Source organism: Camelus ferus, chromosome 14 (genome assembly GCF_009834535.1).
Source record: "Camelus ferus isolate YT-003-E chromosome 14, BCGSAC_Cfer_1.0, whole genome shotgun sequence".
Lineage (NCBI taxonomy): Eukaryota > Metazoa > Chordata > Mammalia > Artiodactyla > Camelidae > Camelus > Camelus ferus.
In genome coordinates, this window is record NC_045709.1 from 32,713,172 (window position 1) to 32,739,699 (window position 26,528).

The 26,528-nt window shown below is 39.8% G+C and overlaps 2 protein-coding genes and 1 long non-coding RNA gene across 7 annotated transcripts in view; 1 reads left to right on the forward strand and 2 right to left on the reverse strand.

The window, feature by feature from the left end:
• Positions 1-16,766, forward strand: part of FGF14 (fibroblast growth factor 14) — a 534,916-nt gene extending 518,150 nt beyond the window's left edge. For all 5 annotated transcript variants that reach the window (XM_006195189.3, XM_032496712.1, XM_032496713.1 and 2 more), the window contains 2 exons: positions 9,816-10,014; positions 12,289-16,766. In XM_006195189.3, the coding sequence (XP_006195251.1) occupies positions 9,816-10,014; positions 12,289-12,425 (336 nt within the window). In that variant the 3' untranslated portion in view covers positions 12,426-16,766. The remainder of the gene's footprint in view (positions 1-9,815; positions 10,015-12,288) is intronic.
• LOC116668649 lies at positions 12,890-17,653 on the reverse strand. Its single transcript, XR_004325882.1, has 3 exons — positions 17,376-17,653; positions 13,443-13,565; positions 12,890-13,017 (listed from the first exon to the last, which is right to left on the reverse strand). It is a non-coding gene; the product is annotated as an uncharacterized LOC116668649 (long non-coding RNA).
• Positions 17,654-18,752: 1,099 nt separating this feature from the next.
• The window catches only part of ITGBL1 (integrin subunit beta like 1), a 161,559-nt gene continuing 153,783 nt past the window's right edge, over positions 18,753-26,528 (reverse strand). Inside the window, exons 10-11 of the mRNA XM_014568174.2 lie at positions 20,695-20,808; positions 18,753-19,651 (exon numbers count right to left, since the gene is read on the reverse strand). Of these exons, the coding sequence (XP_014423660.2) occupies positions 19,560-19,651; positions 20,695-20,808 (206 nt within the window). The 3' untranslated portion in view covers positions 18,753-19,559. The remainder of the gene's footprint in view (positions 19,652-20,694; positions 20,809-26,528) is intronic.

Below are 26,528 nucleotides of genomic sequence, written 5' to 3' on the forward strand. Positions count from 1 at the left end.
TTGAAAACACACACATACACAGGCACAGACACACACGCACAAGCTACTGAAGGAAAAAATTTAAATATTGTGGGAAACTACTCTATAGATATTTGAAATAATATTCCATGAAAGGACAGAAAGTACTACTTAAACTTAGGTTATACACGGAAGCTTTATTTTGCCCAGGCATACAGAACTGCAGTATTTGACCTTTCAAAAACAGCAATGAGCACACACCAAATGTCATCCAGTTCCACAAGCAAAACACCTGCACACGGTGCTTGCACTCTTACCCCCTTAGCTGCCGTGCACGCTCACACGGTACTGACGATTTGACCTCCTAAATACTTCCCCAGTCTGCCTTTTTATCTCCATCTCCACTGCCCATGTCCCTGCCTGGTACTGCAGTAGACAAATTTTTGTGTCTAAGGAATACAAGGCTGTCTTTCCCATTCTTCACACTTTAGCCAGAAGGGTCTTTCCAAATGCCTACCTGATTGTGACTTGCTTCTGCATACAAACTTGTAACGTTCTCCCATTGTTTCTAGGGAAAGACCAAAACTCTTAACATGACCACCTAGCACCCAGATCCCAACTTCTACTGCTGTCTCCTTCCCACTCTGCATTCCAATTTCAGTTTTCTTTTTGTCATTGAAGTGGTCTGTCTCTGTTCCTGCCCTAGGGCCTTTGCACATGGTACTGCCCTCTCCAGGAATATTCTTCACCCTGTTCTAAGGCTAGTTAGCTCATACTGGTATTTTAGATCTCAGCTCAGAGTTTGATGTTTTTCCTTACCAACTCAGGCTAGGTCAGACTTGTTTGTTGTATGTTCTCATAGAAATTATTCTTTTTCTTATAGGAATTTATCTTGTTTTGTAATGACATGATCAATGGTGTAAACATCCATCTCCCCCACTAAACTATATGCCCCAAGAGAGGACAGATTATATCATTTTTGCTCAGTGTTCTATCTCCAGAGCAAGAACAGTGACTGGCAAGTAGTAAAAACTCACTAAATATTTATTGGACAAACAAATGCATGAATTTTAGACATTATTAAGTATAGAATAATGGAAATCGGTTTCCATATGTTCATAGTATTCAAATTTTCAGATTTATTATGTAATATCTGGTTTAGTATTTGTAATTATATATTTTTTAACCAATTTTAAATAATATAATTTTTTCCATTTCTTAGTGTCACCTTCTCAACTGACAACCTGGAAAATAAGACAATTTTAACTTGTGAATGCCTGTAAAATTTCAAAATACACCATGGCGATAATTCATTGCTAATTAGACAGTTAAATCCAGGGCAGAACTGAACTTCAGCTATAGTGTCAGCTTCACCTGGTTGGAGTCAGTTAGCCACCCGGCTGACCTCTCCCTCTCCCCAGCCGCTCTTCTTCCCGGAAAGTGTTGCTACTGCCTCTCTTCTCACTTTCCGGACCTCTCCCTTTTCAGACAGGTCCTTTTGTGTCCTTTTGTGTTAACCTTTGAAATTATTGAACAAGTTGCTACCAGAATCTGGGAAATCATGGCCAAAGCAACATCAAAGCAAGACTATCCTCAGGTATTTATTTCCGTACTACGCGGGCTTCCTCTGCATGTCACCCCTTCAGTGTCGGTGATTCTCATAAGAAGCTGACCTCTTTTATTCCAGTAAGATGCTCTATTTTATTCCACACGTGTCTCCTCCCACAGGCTAGCCCAGGCATGCTCTCCTGACGGTGGAGGAGGCAGAGAGAGGGCAAACCCAATTGTCCAAGTGCTTATCAAGCCTCTATGCGCTTCACCTTAGTGCACAGTGAGAAGACAAGTCAAATTATAGCTAAAGAGCTTTGATCTGAGGAGGGTGAAGAATTTGGGCCATTTTGTAATTGATCACATATCTCAAAAAGTACATCTCTTCGGTTGAATGATAAATTGAATAGGAATAATTAAATTATTTATCTTGACTATAATTAATGTTCTTGGGCAAGTTACTTAACCCTTCTGGGCTCAGTTTCTTCATTTCTAAAATGGGGATAATAATGGTACCAATCTCAATGGATTATCGTGAGGAATAATTCTTTGATTATGTAAATGCGTAGAACAGTGGTGGGTACAAAAGTATGCACAATTTAAGTTTCAGCTGTAGCTATTAAATTATTACTATTATTATTTTGAGGCATTCACTCTTAAGCACTGACAAATTGTGAGAATGTTATATGGCCGTATTAATACATTCTTAAGCATATTTATTTTGTGATTTTTTTTGCTAATATTTATAGCACTGATACCATCTGTTCATGTTAAAGCATTATTATTTTAAGAATTTATACATGTCTATATTCTAGAGAAAACAGATTTAACATTATAGAACCAGTTGGCACATATTTTAATATTAGTCTTAAGGTTTCTTATTTAAAGATGTACTGTAAATATTTTATATTTTGTTTCCATTTTCTTGTTTTAATAAATTTTATACTAATCTTAAGAAATAGTACCAAGCTTATGAATAAGGCCAATTTAATTGATATTTACTAAAATTTCATGATCATTTATTTTTTCTGTGTGGTAACAAGAACATATACGAATGCATCCTAAGCTCTCATCCTAAACTTACAAATAACCTAGGGTCTTGTTAAGATGCAAATTCTGATTCTGTAGGTCAGCTACCAGGACTGGAAATCTGCATCTCTAACAAGTTCCCAGGTGGAGGAAATTGCTATAGATCCCTGACTACCACAAATTAAGTAGCAATGACAGACATATATATAATTCTAGACACACGTATAATGTATATTAAAATATATAAAGTACATACTTGTATTAAATACATAAAATAATTAAATTATTTAATATTGAATCATTATAATAAGTAAAAGTTGTTCTTGCCACAATTTCTTAAAAAACATAGGGCATAAAAATAAAATACATATTAAATATAAAATAATATTTTAAAAATACAATATTTAGTAAATGAAATACTATATCTAAAAAATATATATGTCAGACATCACTAAATGTCAAATAATATCTTTACTGGAAAAAAGAAAGCCTTTATTTACAATTTTGTTTCCACAGAAGCTACTTTAGTAACAGCTTCTGGCCCTTTAAGTATGTGTACTTGTGGAGACTGCTTTGTTGGTGGGAATATATTTAAAATCACTAGTCCTATAATTAAACAAAAGCTGCCTTTTAAACATTTAAATAATTATGCTTTAGTTTGAAATAATTTTTTTCTCCCTGTGGACATTAGTCACAACCCAGCATTATATATATTTGATTATGTAGAATTTCAGATAAATACAGTGCATAGGTCAACTAAATTTTCTGCTTCTGAGCATTAACTACAAATTCTTTTTCATTTCAAAATTCATGACTAAAATCTTTCAAAAGGTCAGACTATTCTTCCCTTTGTATGTAATCTTAAGAGTGTTCTGCACTTCTTTTTAAAGAACTGGGTGATATCAGACGAGTAGCATTAAAGGATATTTTTTATTTTAAAATTTTAGAAGATGAAAGAGATTAGGATAAATCTCTGCAGACTTCATGATAAACTCTTGTAGACTACATCTCCACAAAGTAGAAAGAGAAGGAAAAACTAACTGAGAATATAGGCTAAATGGGTCATTGAGATTTACATATAAAGTTATGTCTAATTAAGTTGAAACCCGTTAAGAATAAAAAACTACTACCCTGTTCATGATAATAACTAATATTTGAGTTGTACTTTTTAATTCAATTTTTAGATTCTAAATTCAGCCATAGATTATAAATATAGCTACAGTTTAGAATTCAATTTATAGCTTACAATAATTTCCCACCCCTCTTATTTGATATGTGCAAGAAACCTTTCTGATTTGTTATTTTTCAAGTAAGAACTTTGAACCTGAGGCTCCCTCCTCCTCTCAGTTTAAGTCTAGGAGGAAATAATCACAAGAAGTCCAGGGGCAGGGCCATTATTAGGCTGTTTATGGGAGGGGACTGAGTTTTTGATTCCAGAATATAGATTAGAATAATAGAATATTAATAGCTATTATTTACTGTGCATTCATTATGTGCTACTTGCTGCCCTGTGTCTAATATCATTTCTCTATTCTCTCTTTTTAATCTATTTTGGAATTGCCTTGTATTCTGATAAATGCTAGAAATTTGTCTGCAATGTTTCTTTTTATATTCCCCCTTCAAAATAATGGTGGTACTGGTGCTAGGCAAACCTGTAGTTATTAAACAAATGTAATTTTCATGTAGTCATAGGTAACCACAAAGGCGAGGCCGTAACAGCGTGGAATCTGTGGACTGGCACTAACGTACTCTTATAGGAAGCCTGGGCTCGTAACACATCATAAAGGCTTGTCCAGGGATGCAACTCTGATGAAAATTCTGATTCAAATTGTATGCATTTGGATACACAAAGATAAGTGCAATCCAAGTTTAGTTTGGGAGCATTTGATACTAGATTAACAAGCCCTCCCTCAATCCCCTGGGTTGGAAAGTCCTCAAAATTTACTTTAGGTCGAGGTTGGCAGAATTTTTAATCAAAAGACCGTACAGTAAACATTGCAGCTTCTCAGGCTGGACAATCTCAACAACTCACCTCTGGACTTTGTAGCGTGAACTTGGCCGGGGACTGTAGGTGGCTGACCACTGGGTGAGATTTCTAAGGTCACTGTTAGTTAGTAGGTTATTATTCTGCTGAGCTATCTGGGTTTATGGCTCATTCATTGGTTACAAATTATGAAACATGGACCCTCTCTTCCCTCCACCCTCTCCTCTTCATCCTGAACCCAGAAGCCCAGCCTTGAGCATGCAAATGGCCCACCGCAGTATTTTCCTCAACAAAGGCGTTCCCCTCCCAAGAGGAATCCTGCTGCTACTGTTAAGATAATGAGTACATCGCAGATGGAGCTTTCATTTCAAAACAACCACAACATAAAAGGAGATATGAAATTTTTGTTTAATTGTTGCGTTTTTCTGTTCTGTGATTTGACGATTTCGTTTGGCAAGGCTACAAATTAATATTTAAGCTTCTGCTGGAACTCAACTGTTGTTGATTTAGTTGTGGTGGTGTTGGTGGCTCTAAATATAGGCAGGCAAGAGGAGAAAAAGACACATCAAACTCCTTGTCTATTTCATTTTGGCAGTTCCGAGGCGTTTATAGTTGAGCTTAAATTTAAATGAGTATTCCCATGTTATCCCTGCCAGTTTCAGAGTATGTCACTGGCACAATCATGGTATTACTCAAATGTATAAAAACCAGCGATTAAGTTAGGGCTGGGCTGATAAGCCACCCGGGGACTTCGCTTTCTCTCTTTTTTTTTTTTTTTAATTGAAGTATTGTTGATTTACAATGTTGTGTTAGTTTCTATTGGACAGACTAGTGATTCAGTTATACATATATATATTCTTTTTCATATTCTTTTTCATTGTAGGTTATGACAAGCTATTGAATGTAGTTCCCTGTGCTATACAGTAGGACTTTGCTCTCTATCTGTTTCATATGCAGTAGTTTGTATCTGTTAATCCTGGACCTTCTTTCTTTAGTACTTCTCTTGTCACTCTGCATCGGAGGTCTCAAAGTGATCCACGGGTCCATCTCAGACCCTTGGCCCATGCTGTATTGAAAAACAAAAACAAGAACAAAGAAATAGTTGCCACCATAAAAAGGAGATTTTTCTCCAAAAACCTGGATTTTTTTACTTCCTTTGAAAAACCAGACCTTCTAAAGATCTGTTTTCTCTTTTCCCATGAGAACCATCATCCTTTCTACCATTCTCTCCGGCTCCTCAAGTCTGAGCCTGAGGTAGAGGCATCTATCCTCACGCAGTGCTGGGTGCTCTGGTTGCGCCAGCTTGCTTCACTCTTGTAACTGCCTGGTCAGTTTAGGCATTTGAGTTTGTCGTCCCGGCTGTGGCCATGATCCCTGGGGAATCCCATCATCTCCAATCCCACCTATGGGGCTATTCCCTCCATTGCTCCGTCTTAAGCGTACAGAACTGGGACTGTGGCCGTCATATGTTACTATCAAGAGCGTTTTGTGCTCATGTTGTGTGTTATGTTTTGTTTATTTGGTCAATATCACTTTTTCCTTGCAAGGAAGTACCTTTTAGAATTTAGTGCCAAGAAAAAGGAAAGATTTTCTCTCTTCGGTAATTTTTGTAACATACGGCCTTTCTTTTTTTGCCTTGGCTCCTAAGAAGTTCAGAAATCAATTTAATAACGTCATAATCCTGGTGGTGTCTCTCCCCTTACTTTGTGTGTCCTTGATTATTAAATTAATATTAATTACTTACATGAATACACAACTGCCCATGTTCTACAAGCAGATTTCAAGTCCATTTTGCAAGAGATTAGGCTTCAATATATCAATATATAAGTGTTATTAACTTCTCAAACCATCCTCCACATGGACAACAGATTTATAAAACACTGGTCAGTCAATTATTCCCTTGCTTATGCGAGAACTGCATGTCTGCCTCTCGCTTATAAGTCTAACCTGTTTATCAGTGTGTGTGAGACCTTTTATCCCATTCTCCAAGCTGCCACATTGTTCTGCACTTCTGCCCCTACAGAGCCTCAGTGAGGGAATAACTGTAGTTTCCCCAGTGTACCAAGGCATTGGCTAGCTCTCATCCTTCACAATACCATTTGCCCCACCTATAGTTGGTCTAGTATTTGGAAGGTAAGTTTGCCACAGCAAATATTGCATTGTACTGTTATTTTTCTAAGCACATGCGCTTTTATAAGATTCTTCCAAGAAGAATCTCGTTTGTTTTGAATGTATTCATGTTGCTAGATTTGATGCCAAGCTTGGTATCTGATATAAACTCGTGCTCATTGACTAATCATTTAGCTGAATTTTGGTTTGCTGAAATGTTGATAGGCTTGGAATAACTGATACAGGGTTATTTTTGACTATAAATAATGGGGAATTTTTTTAGAATAAATACTGAGTTTTTACTATGTGTCAGGTCCTCTTCTAAATATGTGGCATGTATTAATTCACTTAATTCTCCCAACCACCCTATTATCCTATGAATTTTGTACCAGTTTTCAGAGATGAGGAAACTGAAGCCCAGAGATTAAGTGATTTTCCCAAGGACACACAGCTAGTAAGGAGTGGGGTCAGGGTTGAACCCAGCAGGTCTGATTCCACAGATGTGTTTGTAGTCACTCTACTCCTCCGCCTCCCATTTGCATATTGAAAGTATCTTTGTCCCTTATGACAGTGATAAGTTGTAGCCAGTCTCAACTTTCCTTAGTCCTATCAGTTCTCCTGGGAATGGTAGGGTTATTTGGATTCCAATAATTGATGAGCAGTGTATATTCTTGAGAAGTCTAGAGAAGTCTAGCAAAAAGCATTAGACAGAAGTAGCTTTGAATGTAGTGTGCGTGCATATGAGTATGTGTATGCAAATTAATTATTTAACCAAGACTAAAGAAGGACAAACCAGCATTTGCCATCACGATCACCTGAAGGCAATGGCTCTCACTGTGGAAGACAGAGCCACCTATCTGTGAAGTCACTGGCACAGCTCACAGAAAGGGGCTGTGTTATTGACATCCTTAGAGCCCTAAGATGCAAACATTTTATCTAAAAAGACTGTGTTAGAGGTATACTCAGCTATACTCTGAGATAAATGGCTTCTTCCACACCAAGGGTCTTCATCTTTCATATTCAACTCAGTCAGTTTAGAACAGAGACAGCACACTTCTCAGTTGCTGATGGTAACTCACGCAGCGTCCGCCATGTTTCCTGCATTACCGCCGTGGGGATCAGACGGACATAAGGAAAGGCTGACTCCCCTGGGAACCTGCATTCCCAAAGCTGGAGGCCTTCCTGTCTTGAGAGTAAGGTCTGTGATCCTCTTAATAAGGTAAAGGTAAACTCTGGGCAGAGACCAGAAATCCTAGCAGGCAGGACCAGCTTCTCTGCCCTGAGCGACCTACTGGGTCAGCTTTTCCCAAACCCAGTCCCAGTTGGTTCCAGGACAGGTTTTAACCAGTAAATAATACGCTTGGATGCCTTGGCCTATCTCAATACAAAGACGAATGACCTGCCAGAGTCTGATCTGTTTGTTCTAGAAGGTACTGTTCAGCCAATATGTTATATTTATTAGTCTTTTGAGCACAAGCCAGATTTACAGCTTTCCATTTTCTTCTTCTCACCACACAAATGTGTGAACATGAACCCTTTTATCAGTCTCTTCTCTGAGGCATGGCCTGGAGACTGACTCACCGAGACCATCATTTATTAGTGAGAGAACTGATCGGAGGATATTTGGAGAAACAGAATTAGTGGAAGACCAGAACATTTATTAGGATGGCATCTTAGTCAAACCTGAGGTAGCATCATCTGGAAGAAATGAAGGTCTACATAAACCCCCTTGGGAGGGGGCTCACCCTGTCTTTTGGCTATGTTAATCTCATCAGATTAATCACCTAGCTACCATCTTTGTCAGGAAAAGATTCTGCAATTAACAAAACCTTTTCCCTTTGGAAAACAATTAGCTTTCAGTGAATTAAAGTTATGGGACACTCAATGAATTGTCTCCTGCAAGAGACACTATTTGATAATTGACACTCTCATGGGAAATACCGAAAGAACATTTCCACAGGCAATAATGTCACATTCTCTATTATGGTTAGCATAACTTTAACTCTTAAGAAATTTTATTTTTTAGACCCTAAAGGATGTGTTTTTCAGAATGTATATAGAAAATAACTTTTTAAAAGAAAAATGAGAGTTACTGTTTTCTGCAGTCATAAATATCTATTAAGGTGAAAAAATTTTTAAGTATGTGATATTTTTTAAAGCAATGACAATAAAGTTCTGTTTGACGTCAGTATTTCTTAAATATGGAATAGCTGTGTTGAGCATATTTAGAATAGCCACAAAAACCAGTTAAGTGATTTTCATGGTCTGTACCTAGGAAGGTTGGTTTTTTTAATTATTTGTAATAGAGTTCTATCAGAAATGCCTTTGTGAGTTAAATTTTAGAAGTATGCAAAACTCATCCACCAGTTTTTGTGTTATTAGTGATAATCATAAAGTAGCAAGCTGTGTGTTATTCATCCATCAGTACAGTTCATGGCATCGAGAATCATAGTGTTTAACTCACGGTACTCTTTCCAGAAATGCTGGGTGGGTTTTAGTCAAGCCAGCTGTTGATGTTTCTCTTCAAGAGTTCCAGGGAGGGCCCCAAACCATGGACTTCGGTCGTTATTTTTGGCTCCTGTCACTCTGAGCAGCTAACATGACACTGGGCCTCAGCTCCAGGGTCTAGTTTGTGTGCCAGCTGATTGTCATGATGCTAGTCTGAGGTATCAGTTGGTCTCTTTGTAGGTACAATGTATCACCCTGGAATATCAGTGAGCCAGTGAACAACTGGCAACTCTTAAGGTTTCACACAATCATTCCTTTGGAAATACTGTAAATAGGTTAGCAAATAGCTTAAATGTGTATTTAATTTTTGTTCAGTTTATTGTGGACAGAGGAGGCTACTTTATTGTGCTGTTTCTGGTTATACCCTGGTTGAATTGTATTCTGTTCAAGTGAAACTATTTTGAGTTTGCGCGTGTCTTCTATTTTCTAATTAAAAGACATCCATACATTTGGACATATATATATATCTCTATTCCCCAAAGTAGCCCTGTCTTCTCTATTCATTGTACACTGATAGAAGTGAATGGACAATTAGCGCCTGCAGGAAGAGGTCCTTCTGGTCATCCCTGCCCAAGGGCTGACTCGTCGGCCGTGGTTGGCAAGTTTCTGGAAGAATGAAGAGGAGGCACCTGGAATCTCGCATTCTTCCCTCTTTCATTTCTTCCTTTTCTCTCCACAGGAACTTTTTACCCCTGAATGCAAGTTCAAAGAATCTGTTTTTGAAAACTATTATGTAATCTACTCATCTATGCTGTACAGACAACAGGAATCTGGTAGAGCCTGGTTTTTGGGATTGAATAAGGAAGGGCAAGTTATGAAAGGAAACAGAGTAAAGAAAACCAAACCAGCAGCCCATTTTCTACCCAAGCCATTGGAAGGTGAGTGTCATGGATGCTTCGTTCCTGTCAGATCTCTTACACATTTATTTTTCACATTGATGACTCTACCATGGCCACAAAGAACCTTCATGGGATTGTGGAAATGCTCTTTATCTTGATCTGCTTGGTGATCCCACAGGTACCTACTTAAATTGTGCATTTAAGATCTGTACGCTTTACTGTATATATGTATATGTGTGTATGTTCTCTCTCTCTCTCTCTCTCTCTGTCTCTCACTCTCTCTCTCTCTCTCTCTATATATATATACACACACACACAGATATATATATTCCATTAATTTAAAAATCCAGAAAAACTCCCTCTCTACTCATTCTAATGGTTCAGCTCCTCACTGCCCCAACCTCTCTAGCCCCTAAATAATTTTAATTAATTAAAAAATGTTGACTCTGTAATGACATTACGAATCTGCATCTGTGACAATAGATATATAAGAAAAACCAAGTTTTGAATATTACGGATTTTTAAAGTATTTTTTCACTTTGCTGTTATCCGGCTGAAAGTAACCACGTGCTTGTGACTTAGCATAATTACAGGAAATGAAGAGTTAATAGTTGGTCTTTAAAGAACTTGTTGATGTTAGATAGCTCCCTTCCAGACTGCATAATTGTTTAGTAAATTCAAATGTGGTTCTTCGTTCTTTTACGTTTACCTAAAAACACTGAAGCCTTCACATTTCCTTTGATCAGATTTCCAGAGAGGAGGCTGAGACTCTAAAGATGTGGTGGAACAATATAACTCTCTATTTTAAGCATATACTGAACTGTTGTGTGTCTGTGTGTTTATGTATATGTGAAGAAGAGAAAGTTATTTCAAGTAATTAGTAGACAGAAGCACTCTAAAAACAGTTAAGGGGGTAGTATAAAGACAGAGGTTATCACATAGTGTAATTGGTAGAGGAAAATTAATTTTGAAGTTTCCAAACTCATACAGGATGTAAATTCCATCATTGGATGTGTTAAGGCAAATTTGATTCTTGATTGATTACTGATGCTCTGGGCATTTGTATTTCTTAACACAACTTCACGTCTTAGACACTCAGGGGTAACAGTGTGAGGCTGTTTTCTCCTAACTGAACGACTAGTGGGAGTGAGGGGTTGGAAAGAACCTCAAGGATATGGATGAATCCCTTTCACTACTCGCGAGTCACTTACTGTCGGCCCCAGTACACGTGCACTTTCAAGTGTGCGTGCTGCTGAGAAATCACGTGATGCATTTGCAAATGGTAAAATCCTACCGCCTTGAACGTGCAGAACGCATATGGTGCTTCCTGCTAGCTAAACAGAAGGTGTCTTCATAAAATATCATAAGCTTTCAAATGCCTAAAAAGGAGATTGAGTAGCTCTAATTCACTTATATTTCTGATGGCAGATGATTTTAACGCAGCTAGTTTTCCCCTAGCCTCAGTCCCCTGAAATGCCCTTCCCCAGTGTTCCCTAGAATCATTTTCTAAAAAGCCACATCAAGTATGGTGATTAATTATGTCCCCAGATACAACTCAAGCAACTCCTCAGAGCTCCCTCAGACGTCATTCCCACTTCCCTCTTGCCATCTGCACCTCTGCCTTATGTGACATCAATTTCGGATTTTTTAATATTATATCTGAAAATAAGGCATAAAGTATAAAACACCCCCCACTTGCCTTCAGTTATGTAAGGGTCTCTGCATGATTGCAAGAGTGGAAATCTGAGCTCCTGAAGGCTCTGGCTGAAGGAAAGCGAGTCCTCTCTCACTGTTCTGTGTGGCTTTGGAGATGGCAGTCATGTTGATTACGTTGTTTTTGCACTGCTTGAGAGAAAAATGATTGAATGACCTAGGAGTGAAAATACTTAGACTGGAAAAGGCGAGTGGGAATGAGGGTCCAAGTGTTGACATCAGTGTGCCATGAAAGGGGAGTCGTGGTTTTTCTCTCTGAACAAAGAGAATTAGGTTAAACGCTTCCCATTCTCACCTCCTTCCTGTGGGGGGCGCGTGCGTGTGGGTGTGTTACATCTTATCCCACACAGAGGCCACAGCTCCCAGTGACACCTTCAGTCCTGGACGAAACTTTGTGCGTATTTCGGTACGCACAAAGCAGAGAATGCAAAGCAAGGAACAGCTTGTTTGGGGGCTGCATTTTACTGCTTTCAGACAGGAATTCCCTCCCAGCGGGGTTACAGCAGGGCAAACAGGACTGGGCGAACCGCTGGGGTCTGGGCGTGAACCTAACCAGCTCCTCTCCTTTCCCCCGCCTCCCTGCCCTCCTCCCATCACTAGTCGCCATGTACCGAGAACCATCTTTGCATGACGTGGGAGAAACGGTCCCGAAGGCCGGGGTGACGCCGAGTAAAAGCACAAGCGCGTCCGCAATCATGAATGGAGGCAAACCAGTCAACAAAAGTAAGACGACATAGCCAGATCCCCACAGGTGTTGTGACTCACTCGCCCCGAGCACCGTTGAGCGATTTGTCCTGGCCAGACATTCCTGCTCCCGGGCCGAGGAGCAGCGGGAGGGAAGCGAAAGCTTGCTCTGCGCTGCCTCGAACTTCCTGGTCGCCAGCAGATAAATCTCATCTCAACGGGTTGCGCCCCCACAGCCAGAAGACACCTGGATAACCAGCTCAACTCAGACCATGGAATGCCCTACCAGATATGGAATGCCTTTTTACTCTCTTTTCTGTGACTGTGGCACTTCATGTGAATGACACACTTCACAAGTACACTCGATACCTTGCCTGCTGACAGCTACCCATTATCCTTTTCGAGTCCTGTTTCAGCAAAATCCATGTGTTTAAGTTCAATTTTTGTAGCACACAGATACTCTGGAGTAATTTCTAGTTAGATGCTGTAAACCTGTGCTGTTCTGGATTTCTCTTCTCCCCGTTTTTACAGGGCTGCTGGCTCCACTGTCCGTGACCTTTGGCAGGGATTGTGTTCCTCTGAATAGTGACGGTTGCCGTGGGCTTAGTTCGGAGAGCGATCAGGGCATCAGAAGGCCTTCTAAACCTATAATGACAAATTGCATCTATAAAGATTAGGAGCGTTGACTCCGGCTCACACGATCAATTAAACACACATATACGCCCTACCCACAAGCAGACACTGTGCTGTGGTGGCCGGCGCGGCCGGGGTGAGAAGCGGGGTCAAACGCAGTCACGGGATGCCCTCTCTGATCTGGGTTTGACATCCCCCTCTAGTTTCTTTGTGTGTGTGTGTGTGTTTTCTACATATCACAAGCTTACTGGTAATGGTAACATTTGCCTTGCCCAGCGAGCAAGACCCACTGGTTTTTGGGAAAGTGGGTCCAAAGAACTCTGTAGGCCTTGTAGGCCTGATTAAGGTTCATTTTTCATCTACGAATCCTCATTATTTGGAAAAAAAAAAAAAAGAAAAGAAAAATCCGTAATTACAACCTACAAGAATTGCGCTACCTAAATCCACTTCAGATCGAATCCCTCCCGTTTCTAACGAGCCGCGCTGAATGCCGCCCCGGTTGTGGCTGCGTTCCTCCCTCACTCAGCAGAGCATGGGCAAGGCCGCTGTTGTGTTCTTTTCTGCAGCAGCAATGCAAACGGTAGTTATAAATTAGACTTTAATATTTTTGGTGTTTAACGACAAGTTTTTAAACTCAACATATTAGAAAACAAAAGGTATTTTTTTTAGCCCAGCATGCTGAGTCAGGTACTTGTCTCCACCGGTCCATGCCTCTAACTCGGCTTCCCGGGCCACGCGGTCCCAAGGCGGAGTCAGAGGTGCCTTGCCATGATCTCAGAATGCAGTCTGTTGAATTATTCTCGATAAAAATAAAGGCAAACCAACACGTTCACACAGCAGGTTTTCAGTCCATCCAAGGTTTTTGGTTTTGGTTTTGTTTTTTGCCGTTGTTTTCTTTTGCTTTCTTACCTTCCTTTTGAATTGAATAGCTGAACGCTGAGCTTAGGGAGGACCCCTAACTACTGGAAGGCCAGTCTGGCAATAGTTGACCACACAGTGAAGAAACCCTGCAAAATGCGCAGTATTGGATACCAAGAGTTTCAAAATGTTTCATACTAAACTGTTTGGAAATATATTTGTTAACTCTGTGTATACTTAATAAATTTCAATGTTTTCTCCTCAGAAGAGTTAACTGAGACCAAACTGAACCTCAATTTATAGAAAACTATGCGGGATCCATGTACTGGCCTCTTGTCATTATTTCCACGTGGAAGGGTGACCCAGTCGCCGTTTACTCCCATCTGCACTGTATCTACTGGGAAATTATTTTGCCTCCGCTTTTCTGAGTCTCCATGACAGCCCTTGCCCAGCATTTTAAAATTTTGGCCTGCTTAGCTGTTTAAAGATTTAGTATCAATTTAACTGTTCATGCTTATTTCATTTTCATATAGAATTCTACTTTAATAAATAAAAAGTTAGCGTAACATTTGAGTAGCTTTGTTGTCAATACTACTAACGTACAAATACAACAAAGGGTTCTTTTGATCACTCCTAGTTTCCCCTTTACACCTTTTAAACCCGATTGTTCTTAACAGGATAAGATAAAATACATTAGAGGCATTGCATTAAGCAATTGTTTAGGGAAGACTTATATTCCATAACATGTGGCAAACTATGAGTAACTTAACTTGAAATTCCAATTAAATGGACTTACAGACACTGCTTACCCCAGCGTGCGTGTGCACGTGCACACACACACACACACAACCAAACAACCCCACCTATATGTTTTTGGTAATAGCCCAACTTGCTGGTTTCTTTTTCCCCTGCAAGCTTGTTTATTGGTTGAAATTATGACATGATTTATTTTTGTAAGTGACTGAGATTTCAGTAGATGTGTACCTCTGTTTTGTTTTTTACATGAGTTGTCTCTAAGGGCATTTATCCCTATGAATGGATGTCAAAATGCTTTCTTCTAATATATGTTTAGACGTACTGAAGAGGGGCCCTTGTTATTTGTAATTTAGTTAGATCATTTCCTCTGTGTGTGGTCTGACTTGTTGCAGGACGAGGACAGCACTGATGAACTGCATGTTGTAGGACCTGTTTATCAAGACCCGTTGGTGTGTATCACTCAATCTACATACAAAGAGTGTGTCTGCGTTGTACAGTTTCTGTGTTTGATATCGTTTGTTGTATTCATAAATACAACATACTGAATAAAATATTTATATGAAGGCATATTCAGAAACATTGAACAACTTTATGTAACAAAATGGCATTGCATCACCCACAAATACAGAGAAGTGTCATGTAAATAAGTTGGTAAACTCAATTTCCCCCTTTACCATGCCAAAGAAAATTTTAGCTCTTTGATGATACCTCTCTTGCTAATTTTTCCGGGATGAGACTCCCCCACTGTCCCCCTCAAAAATTGCTGTTGTTAAGTAAGTGCAGTCTGTCTCTGTTGATGTTCTGTACAGTCAACCTGATGGAATTCATTTGTATTTACAGACCACCATGTGTTTTGTACCTCCATGTACATATGTCAGTTGTACTGAGTCTCTCTAATATCACATTCCTTTTGCATGCGTATATGCTGTGGGAGGGTTATTTCTAGTGATTTGTTACGGTAGCTAATTTCTTCACCCGTTCCTCAGCCATGCTCCGGAGTGCTCATTGTTTTGATATTTCTAGTGACACCATTTTAATTTCTTATAAGTTTGCTTTCTAAAATATTTTGCTACAACTTTACTTGTAAAAATTATAGAAAAGATGCAAGTGGTCCAGCCTATATAAAGAGTAAACTGGAACTGACATCATTTCACTGCAGATCTTGGAGAATTTAGAGATTCTTGCTCTAAATATTCTCTTGATCTGAGTGTTCTGGGGTAGGGGTTGGCTTCAGGAACTCCAGGATGGGCCCACAAGGCTCCTGGGGCCGTCCTAATTGTTTGCCTCTTGGAAAATAAGAAGAGTTTCTTTGTCACACCTGGCCAGATGCTTAATGAATGCCTAAGGCACTAAAGCAAGTTGGATGTTTTCAGGATGACCAGTATCAGATTCGGTTCTTTTTTTAAAAAAACAAAATGACAAAAAAATTCATGGTTTTTAAGTTAGACATGGATCACTTCATTTAAAGTTTTCTCTCTAATATTAGAGGGAAAATTAAAATTTGAGAGACCAGATTGACTAAGAAAGCCATTTTAGAAAGAATTGACAATAATTAAAGATGATTTTCAATGTTGTTTCAGAAGAAAACTATATCCAGGGAAAGCTGTTGAACTAAATGTAGGCGCATCAAACTCCAGGTGTGAACTGGGCTACTTTGGAGTAAAATACATTCCATAGCGAAGCTTCCTTAGCTTACACAATGGCACGTAGGGCCTGTTGACTCTCTTGAATACTGAATAGGGTTTCAAAGGTTTGATCGTGAGTCTACAAATAAAGGTTGAGCTATGTTTTGCTTTTGTTTTTTCTTGTTTTGTTTTGTTTTGTTTTTTTATGTGGTCCAGTTCCCCATGTTGTGTTTGCATCTGCGGGGCGGAGGCCATTCCTTAAGATGTGCTGTAGGACTCAAGATTAGCTCAGAGTCCAGGGAGACAATGGGATACAGTGATTCTCCTCTTAGGTCTCGCGATGTTAGTAGCATCTTACTGAAAAGTCCTTATGGAAGAATTCCTCAGTGATGGTTTGCCAAGCAAGCAGGGTTAATGTCAACCCCATCTGCAAACTTGTTGCATCCTTCCCAGTTGACACCAATCCCACTGTAACTTCCAACCAACTTGAACAAGCCATACTATCCCTGTGCCTATTACATATTTGCATATTCCCCCACCCCATTACAAACTTGTTCTTGCCCTGCCTTTTTTTAAAGAGAAAGTTTCTATCTTAGTAATGGAATCAAAAGTCCAAGTACAAAATCATATTTAAGAAGTGCAGGATTTATGTCTACATATAACTATATTTGTTTTCTTTTTCTCCAACTTAAACATGTAAATTAAATCACTTCTTAACAGAGAGCTACTTGATGCTTGCATTGCTAGACAAAATCACACATAAACACACACAAGAACCGTTAGAGCAGACAGAACGAGGTAAAAAGAAAATATGACTGTTCTAAAAGAAAACTATTCATTAGAGTTTAGGTGTGCCAGGCTATAATTCAGTTTGGGGTCAATAATCTGTAGCTAAATAAACCTCAGAATGTAGCTGACTGTATTTTCAGCTTGGTCACAAAATCTGGACAAGTCACATTTTGAACTTTATAGTATAGTAATTTCTCCATATTTAAACTTTTTCTGAAAAAAACATAAATGCTGAGGACATTTTTCTTATGTGAAAATATAAAAAGAGCAGCTCTTTTCTTGGAGTGTTGTGAATGAAAAGGGATAATGAATATAGAGAATAATCAGAAAAATAAGACACACCTGGGGTTACGTGACGAGCCAGGGAGCGAAGAGCAGTTCCAACAGGTGCAGAGACTGGCCAGCTACCGCTCCACTGCAAGCCAAACCCAGCTCACGATCTATTTCTTACGGCCCAGAAGCTCAAGATGAGGTTTGTATTTATTTTTTTCCGGTTAAACATGAACAAACAAGAATTTTCAACAGAAATGTATATGTGACCCAGGAAGTCTTAAATATTTACTATCTCATCCTTTATAAGAAGCAGAGTTCTGCAACAGGGGAACCTGAACCTCCCCTGTATTTTGATGGCTAGATAACGTGATGAATTCCTACATCTGCGCATCACCAAATAAGTCATCAAAATTGCAACTGAACAACTATAATAGGTTTGCTTGAGGCTTCAGATGTTTGGAGAAGAGGAAAGACTATAATCTGTGTTATTTATTGACTGCTTATATTTTACAAGAACTGACAGATTTTCATCAATTGACAGACTCAGTAATAGAGCTACAATTAATATGGTTGCACTCCTTAATCTCAGGATAGAGATGACAATTTTATAAATCTCTTGCAAAGTATGAGAACACTATTAGTACTATAAAAATCAGCATCACTTAAATTTTCTTTTAAATGATTTTCAATATTACATTTTTAAGTAATTCAGCTGATGCATAATTTTCCTTATTTTGGCAATTTGACTTATAAAAGTCCAAGCCACGATGACTCTAGAATAGTTACATCATCAAATAAAATTTCAAGTAAAAATTTTCATCTTAAACAATATGGAAATGATTTTGTTACATTATTCTAAGATTTTACAAAATGTAAATCACGTTTAGAAAAAAAAAAGTGGGGTTTTTATTAGCTCTAAATAATTAAAGGTTGCCTAGATTAATGTGTTTAAGTAGATTTAACTGTAAATATGTAAGGGAAGTCTGAATTATTGTACATTTTCATAATTCAATGTGAATTTCATACAGAGCAGAATTTCACCATTAAGAAAATAAACATTTTGTTCCTATTCTTGAGTGAATATTTGTAATTTCTATTTCAGCCATTTCTGGAGATTTTAAATCTTCTGAGCTTTTGAGACTGGGGCCATTTTACATAGCATCTCTTCTTGACTTCTTTGCATGACCCTTCTTTCCCAGTAAGTAATGTTTCCTAATAAACAAGAGTTGATTAAGGGAAGTGAATGTATATCTCAGGCTCATCATATAATCTCACTGTAAGTTGTCTTTTCAAAAGGCACGTTACCATGGAGTAATTTAAACAGTGAAAAATCAGATTTCTTGTACATATAACCCCAGCCCAGTTTTAAAAAATATTCTAGCCACAGAAAAACCATACCCTTGAATAACAATTCACTTGGGGGTGAATCATCAGGAGGTAAATATGTACTGACACAGAATAAAACAACTTATGTCACTATTTATTAAAAATGTTGAATTGTACATTTTTCATACCTTCATCTTAAGAGAGTCTTTCTTTGTGAATTAAAGTGGGACTAGACAAGTGACTTAATGGCTAAAAATGACCAGGTTTTTTTTCCCCCAAAGCACTGGTGACGTAGTTTCTGCCCCATCCCCCATTATACCTCACGTGTGTTTGTACACCTCAAGTCTCCATATGGAAATGCTGAGAGATGTGGAATCCTGCAAAATATGATGAATGAATCTATGTGAGGCTGTATCTTTTCCTTAGATTCTAACATGGTCTTTTTTGTATAGGGATGCGTATTTCTAACAACCATCTAATTCAGCGTTTCTCAACTCAAGCACTAGTGACACCTGAAGTCAGCTATTTCTTTGTTGTGGGGAGCTGTCCTTTGCACCACAGGACGTTTGTGGCATCCTGGCCTCTACTCACTACATAGATGTGCATAGCACACCCTCCCACCCCACCCAGTGTGACAATCAAAATTGTCTGTAGACATTGCGAAACGTTTTCTGGGTGGCAGAGCTGCCCTCGTTGAGAACCACTGATGTAAATTATGGAAGAAAAATTATTTCTGGCGTTATTCACATCAGAATTTGCTTAACTCATTTTTAATGGGTACCCTGATTTCATTCAGGCATTCAGAAATAGAAAAACATACAATAGTCTGTCTGAGCTGTCCTAGTGCTGAATATACATGGTTTCCTTCGCATTTATGTGTTCTAATGGCCTCGAAAATTAAGAATCCAGTTCTCCCCCATGTAATTGTTAGGGATATTCTGTGCCAAGCCAGATTTCACAGGCATTTCCGTTCCATCCGTCCCAGCATTCACAGTTTCCACAGCTACATATTCCATTCCCTGCAATAAAGTTCACAGGGGAGTCATTATTGTGATCGAAAAGCACCAAGTTAAAACATGTTATTATAAACCACAGCTGTTCATAATCTAAACCATCCCATCCATCCATCCTCTGCAGATTTTCTTATTCTGTAGCCATCTTATTGTTATCTCAGTAAGCAGTTCTGGGAAATCTGATCTTTTCACATGGTTAATGGCATCTGCTTGATGCCACCGTCAATGCAGCATCTAATAGTGACCATCCTGTGTCACTCCAGGTAGGCGTCCATGTCATAATTCTGTTTGCCTGGGGAGGGCAAGTTATGTCTGATTTAGGAATTAATGCAAAAAAAGAAAAAAAAATCAAGTTCCTTGACACAGAGTGAGGTGAGCTGAAGGGTCAGCTAGAAGGGGAGCCTTGGGTACGAGGGACGGGCAGGAAGTGAATGTTGAGCTGAATGACCCAGACAGGCATCTTTTACCTTCAGCTAGAAATGAGGAGAACAAACGTAGCCGTCTCTCTTTCCCCTCTTAACTTGTTCAGGCAGATGTATTTCATAACGGATCACCAGGACTCCGTAACTCGGGACAGCAGTAGCTGTTACACGGCTAAGTCTTTTTCACCGCCCAACACACACAAACCCCACTCCCTGCGAACAACCAACACATCCACCGTCTTTGAATTAGTGGCACCTGGATCCTGTTTAAAATCACACAGCACTCCTTAGATGGTGCTCAAAGTAAAACGGCTGTCAGGAAAATTATTTTCCCTTTTCAATCTGTAACTGCATATGTTATAAGTTGAGGGCGGCGGTTACTTTGTGGACGTTTCCTGACAGTCATACAATTTGGCTTCTTTCCTTTGCACTCTTCTGTGCCTGGGACTCCCGTGAGCGCGTTTACCCCGGTGCCCCCCTCCCCTTCCTTAGGGACTGCACATGAATAGTTGGCCCTTGACTACCAGAAAGCTCTCCTGCCCGCCATCTCCAGCTGTACGTGGTGGGTGTCATTTGTCTTTGTTGCAAACTGTGACCTAGAGCAAGTAGGGTAGGTCAGTACTGCACCTGTGCAAATGAGGCCGTCATGTTTGTCACAGTCCCTGTCATCACAGTCGCAGAATTCTCCCGAAATATACCATTCTTCGGTGGAACAGATGCACTTTCCACAGTGACAAGAACCTGAAATCACAAAGGGTAACACTTGCTGTCACTACTTCACTAACGGTTTCCGCCTAGAACAGAATATCGTCAGGGCAGCGACAACAGGCTTCTAATAACCTAGCTTCCAAAGGTAAAAGGTTACTGAACAGCTGGTTACTCAGAGGCAAGCCTTACTCACTGTAATTCACAAAGGTTATCCAGGAAAGGCTTCATTACGGATCTAGACAGTTGTAATTAGCCCCGAGCAAATGTTCCACAGCCTAACCGGGTTGAAATGTCAACGAAAGCAGAATGCGGTGGATTCTTGTAGACGGCCTTCCTCAAAGGTGTTCAAAAATAGATGTTTTCTTTTTCCCTTTTTCTGAATTGTATCATGCTTTAAAAGTGATCTTTGTGTTTGTTTTAGGAAATGAATAGCAAGTTCTATTAAGTGGGGCTGCATTTGATAATTAAAATAACTACTAAGTTATTGTGCTTATAATTCTGGTTTTTTGTTGACATGATTTCCTTAAAATAGAGACATGACTGCATATTGGGAAGCTCTTTAAAGTGTAAAAATGATGTACATTCGATTTGTCAGATCTCATGCTCTGGATTTCCTGCCATAATCAAGAATAGCGCTAATCCCCCCAAATGTTCATCTTTTATGAGATTTCAGTCCAACCACGTTTCCATTTCTTTACCCACTTCTTTTAAATTAATTACTTAATTAATTTAACTAATTAAAATTTTCCTTTTTGGTTATTAAAGACATTTTGGTTTGCTGAGAAATAATTTTATAATGATATATTTAAAAGAAAAGCAACTATATGAATTAAATGGTGTCACAAAGAGAAGAAATTTCTCTCAATCTAAATGTCTTCACCTGTTGGGCTAAAAAAAAAATCCCTCACGTAGCAAAAGTGCATCTACAACAACAGTAAAGACAACTTTAAAACTGAAAGAAAAACGCATGCCAAGGACTTTCCCTTCTATTTCCAAATGTGTTTTCCTTTCACTAAAAGATGATTATCACTAAACTGTTCTGATCAAAAATCACCTTAAGAGACTGTGAAGTAGAGAAAAGTATGTTGACCTTTTTAAACAAAATTCTAGACGTGGTAAGTTCAGCATACATCGGAAGAAGGGCGGGAATCAGTCATCAGTGCCTTTACCGACGAAGCACAGTGATTGAAGAAGAGTTAATCTGAGTTGGTGGCTCAAGAGACAGATTTCCTCACAACAGGAATCGGGAAGGGAGCCATTTCAATGTAGCTCAAGCCTTAAGCATTAAATGATATTTCATATCACAGAAACTGCTATACGCATTTTAGCTGCAACAATTGCCCCATGGCCGAGTTAAACTTTCCACATCCTTTGTCTTCCTCCTCAAGAAGGTAAGAGAGTGGTCAGAGCTGATTATGGCCTAAGAGCTGTGCTCGCATTCATGAAGTCCTTGCTTAGCCCCACAGCATGACTTCATTTAGTCTTTTTTTTTTTTTTTGAATTGAAGTACAGTTGGTTTACAATTTTGTTTTGTTTTGTTTTATGTTAACCGAAAAGATTTCTATTTAGTCTGGACTCACTTTCCTGAAGGTCATGCTTGATTTGTATGCTCTTGAGCAAAATCTAGACAACGTTCAGGTCTGATGAATGACCTGCTGGTCTGATGGTCACGTCAGAACGGGAGCTGGGCCTTCTGGCTCAGTCTGTGACAGAGAGTGGCTCCCTCTTGGTCTCATCCAGGCACAGTGTTAACTTCTTTTAGAAATGTATTTATCCTAATTTTAAAGACTTTCTTTCAAATGTCTAGGCATGGGAATGTTCAACATTCAACTTCCATTTAATAAGTGGCTAGCCGTGTATCTGCAAGCAAAGAAAACCTGGGACACTGCATTGACTTTTCCTTGAAACTCCCTCCGAAAGCACCGTATTTCGTGCTTTGTCTCCATGGGTGACCACTGGAAGAATTTGCTTGTTTTCAGTTGTTTCTGAAATAGTATCTCCTTTACATTCCAAAATTATTCCACATGGGAACAGAAGTAAATGACTTGATACGTCCATGATATTCATCTGTTATGCCTAGAATATCATTTTGTAAATTTTGTCACAATTCATGAAATGATCTCACATTTCATCTTTAAACTTACCCCTGGCCTTGGCACTATTCTAATCACAGCTCTTGCTTCTGGAACGCTTAGCTTCAGACTAGAGCAAAGTAATTTCCGAAAACTGATAAGCTCAGCTGAAGTTAATACAGTGTACATGGATGGACCATTTGACAAGTCAATTCCACTTCTGAAAATCTACTAGTCACTGAAATACTTGGAGGGAAAAATGGGGACTGATTTTTGTATGTGCTGTGAAAAAGCAGCTTCTCTCGGTCAGCATCTTCCCCAGCTGTGTTGTTCTTTCCTGTTTGTCAACTCTCTGCATCTCAGGGGTAGGACAGCCTTCTGCTTGTGAAACTAGGACTAGCTTAGCATGTGACACTAACACAGTGTGATAGTTATCAGGACCTCTTAGAGCAGAGCCTTTGCTGTACAGTTCTCTCTGGGTGTTTTCATCAATAACTTGGGGTCAAACTGTCCACCTCTGGAAAGGGAAACCCTTAGGCAAAGGATTCTGTCAACAGACATAGGCCACGTGACTGCCAACAGGTGACCAATTGTGCAGCTCAGCTGGCCAGGCCCACTCACACCCACGAGACCCAGTCCAGCCGGAGGGAGCAGCTGGCCCTTCTTGGCAGGACCTTTAGGGCAGTAAGTTCATGACCACACCATCACTAACCTATTTATTTTCTTTCTTAGTATAAGAACTCTAAAGAGGGCCTCTTGCTGGCTTCCACTCCTGGGCAATCAGCCACATTTTCTCATTTGTCTTCAGAGCATCCTTAGGACTTAAGGAGGGAAAACAAACAAGATTCTGCCTTCAAAGATAAGACAGTGAAAGTACATCAGTTAACTTAAGATTTCGATCTGCTTCAGTCTACTCTTGTATCTACCTATCTGTGATGCCCCTTCACAGGAAAAAAAAAAGTTCAAATAGTTTCAAAAGATGAGCTGTGTGCCCCTACAAACCTGAGTGGACAGTCATATCAGGTGAGGCAGCTAGCACACTGAGCTGAGGCTGGTTTCACCCTTCCTCTTTTCCAGGGATGGAGAACGGGCCAGGTTGGGTGGAGGTGAGGGATGGTGGTGGGTGTACCACTGGACTTAATCTGAACGATATGGGACTCAACAAGCATCATTGTGAGAGTTTTAGGGGACACTGAATGACATGCAATTACAACCACTCACACAACAGCACCGTTAAGGATTTGAGAGGGGATGGCCAAGATCTGGGTTGAAGTTATCAAGGTAAGAAGGTTCTTGTGTACACTAGGATCCAAATGAATAAATCCCCAAACAAACAGCCTATGGATTATATCAGGTATTCCGAAAAGGTAGCTCAACTTGGGGGGGAACCTGGCTCTGCGTATGTCTCTCTGGTTGCTCAAACACACACCTGAGTGTAAGGGTGAGGCACCCTTGTTAGCTGCCCCGTTAACAGAGTCGGACTTTCTTTTTCATTCATCGAGCCTGACAAAATGCTGCAACCTGACATCCCAGCAGGCAGTTTTCACTATTGTACTAACGACTCCATCTGTTACGAAGGTCACAATAATGTATCTTGTTTTAAATTTTTCTATGGAGTGATTTATTGTCTTGGCTATAAATTTGTAAAGAAATAAAACGCTATTTCTTCATCGTCTCCTGACGTGACGGCTTTATTCACAGCTCGCGGAGGCGGCACGTATCAGGCTTGTCTTGGGCGGAGTCCACTCAGCCGGGTGCGGGCTGCCAAGTGTGTGTCCTGGTGAGCTCAGGCTCACTGCCCGCACCTGCCCCGTGATCAGAGAAGAAGACGACTCTGATTTCCTTTGTGAGCGTCAGGGTGAGGGGTTTTCATTTACAAATGTGAGAAAAAGTGTATGGGATTCTGGCCAGTCCACGAGATCTATTGAGAAATACATGTCCTGATTTAAACAGCTCAGAACAGATTTCTCTTCTCTGCCACCATGCTGAAGACCCTTGGTCTGTTTCATGAGCTCTTTTCCTGTGGGTCTTGGGGTGGGGTGAGGTGGTGCCCTCCACAGGGATGAGAGTAACCCCTGCGTCCCCACTCTTCCCTGAAGTAGCACAGTTCCGTGAGCTCAGGGGTGGCCCCTTCTGCCTCTATAATCCAGCATGGAAGTTTCCAGAAGAAGAAGAAAGAAAGGAGCCCAGAGCCAGCTGCTGCCAGCACTTGGCATGGCCGGCGTCAACACTAACAGCAACCTCAAAACCTACAGCCTGGAGGCCGCTTCTACGTCTCCTTTTGGGTTTAAAACTCTCTACTCCTTGAAGGATAAACAGATAGTTTAGACAGATATGCTTTCAACCCTCCATTGATACATGGATCTATTTCCACCACCCAAAGCCAACAATTTGAAAAGGCATTAACTGGAGACACTTTCTTGTTTCATTTTGAGGAGATGCCTTTGGGCCACTATCTAGTCAACCTACTCTTTTTTACATTTTCTACATTTATGACGCCAAAAAAAAAATGATTACCTCTCCTCAGAATGGAATGCTTTTAATAAGAATGTTTATTTCTTGAAAAGGAATGACTCCTTTTGCATGAAATTCGATTTAGGCAACTGCTATTCACTGCTCCAGTGAGCGTGGCTCTGTGTTTCCTTCCTGTAGCTGCAACTGGACATGACTTAGTGAACGGCTGCTCATGGACACGACGATTTGACGGTGTGTCTAGTAAACACATACACACACTCAATTGCTGGTTTTATATACAAACAATAAATGAATATAAACAAGCACACTAATGCTTCAATATGAATAGGTGTCTTCATTCAGTAGGGTTTATATGAAAAGCTAATAACTTAATTTCAAACATAATGCCATTATGGAAAATTAACTAAAATGAACTTAAACTTTGTGATCCTATGTTTAGACCTAAACTCAAAAAAAAAAAAAAAAATCCAATTTAGTACTTTTTCATATACAGGGCACTCCATTCTGATCTGATAGCATTTTTTTCTTCTTCTCTCCTGCTTCCTCCTTGCAGGTTAAATCCATCCCTACTTCCTTCCTTGTTTTCTTTATTAACCTCCTCCTCCCCAATTCCTTCCCTTTGTGTCTTCCTTTTAACTCTATTTCCTGCTTTTTGGTTCTCCCAACAGAGTTTGAACCCAAAGCAAAGTGTTTCCAGGAGCTGAGGAGCGAGCCAGTACAATATTTGTTTGGAACTTGGAATTAGATTGAATTTAATGGGAGAACAAACAGGGTACAAAGGGACAGCTTTAAACTCATTTGAGTGCCACCTGACTGTTGTAACTGCATTAGGTTGAGGGCATGGCCTCCTTGCCTGAGCAAGGGAAACACAAGTCTCAAACACGGACTTCCTGGAAACCAAAGACTTGATTTTCTACTGAAATGATCATGTTTGTATCAATTCTCAGCCGTCCTCCCGGCACCATATGTGGTCCCAGCATCCATCTGATTTTTATCTTTGCAATTATGTCAAGAAGCTTCCTCTAAGCTGATTGCGTTGGCCGTGAGTGAGAGCTGAAGCAACAGCCACCGTTCAGGGGCACATCTCCAAGGCACATTCTGCTTCTGAGAACTCCTCCAACCCTATGTAGCATTCCCTTTCTTCCGAAAGACACCGACGTGCTCATCCTGCCCCAGGTTGGGTGTTCAGGGTGACTGCAGCTTTAG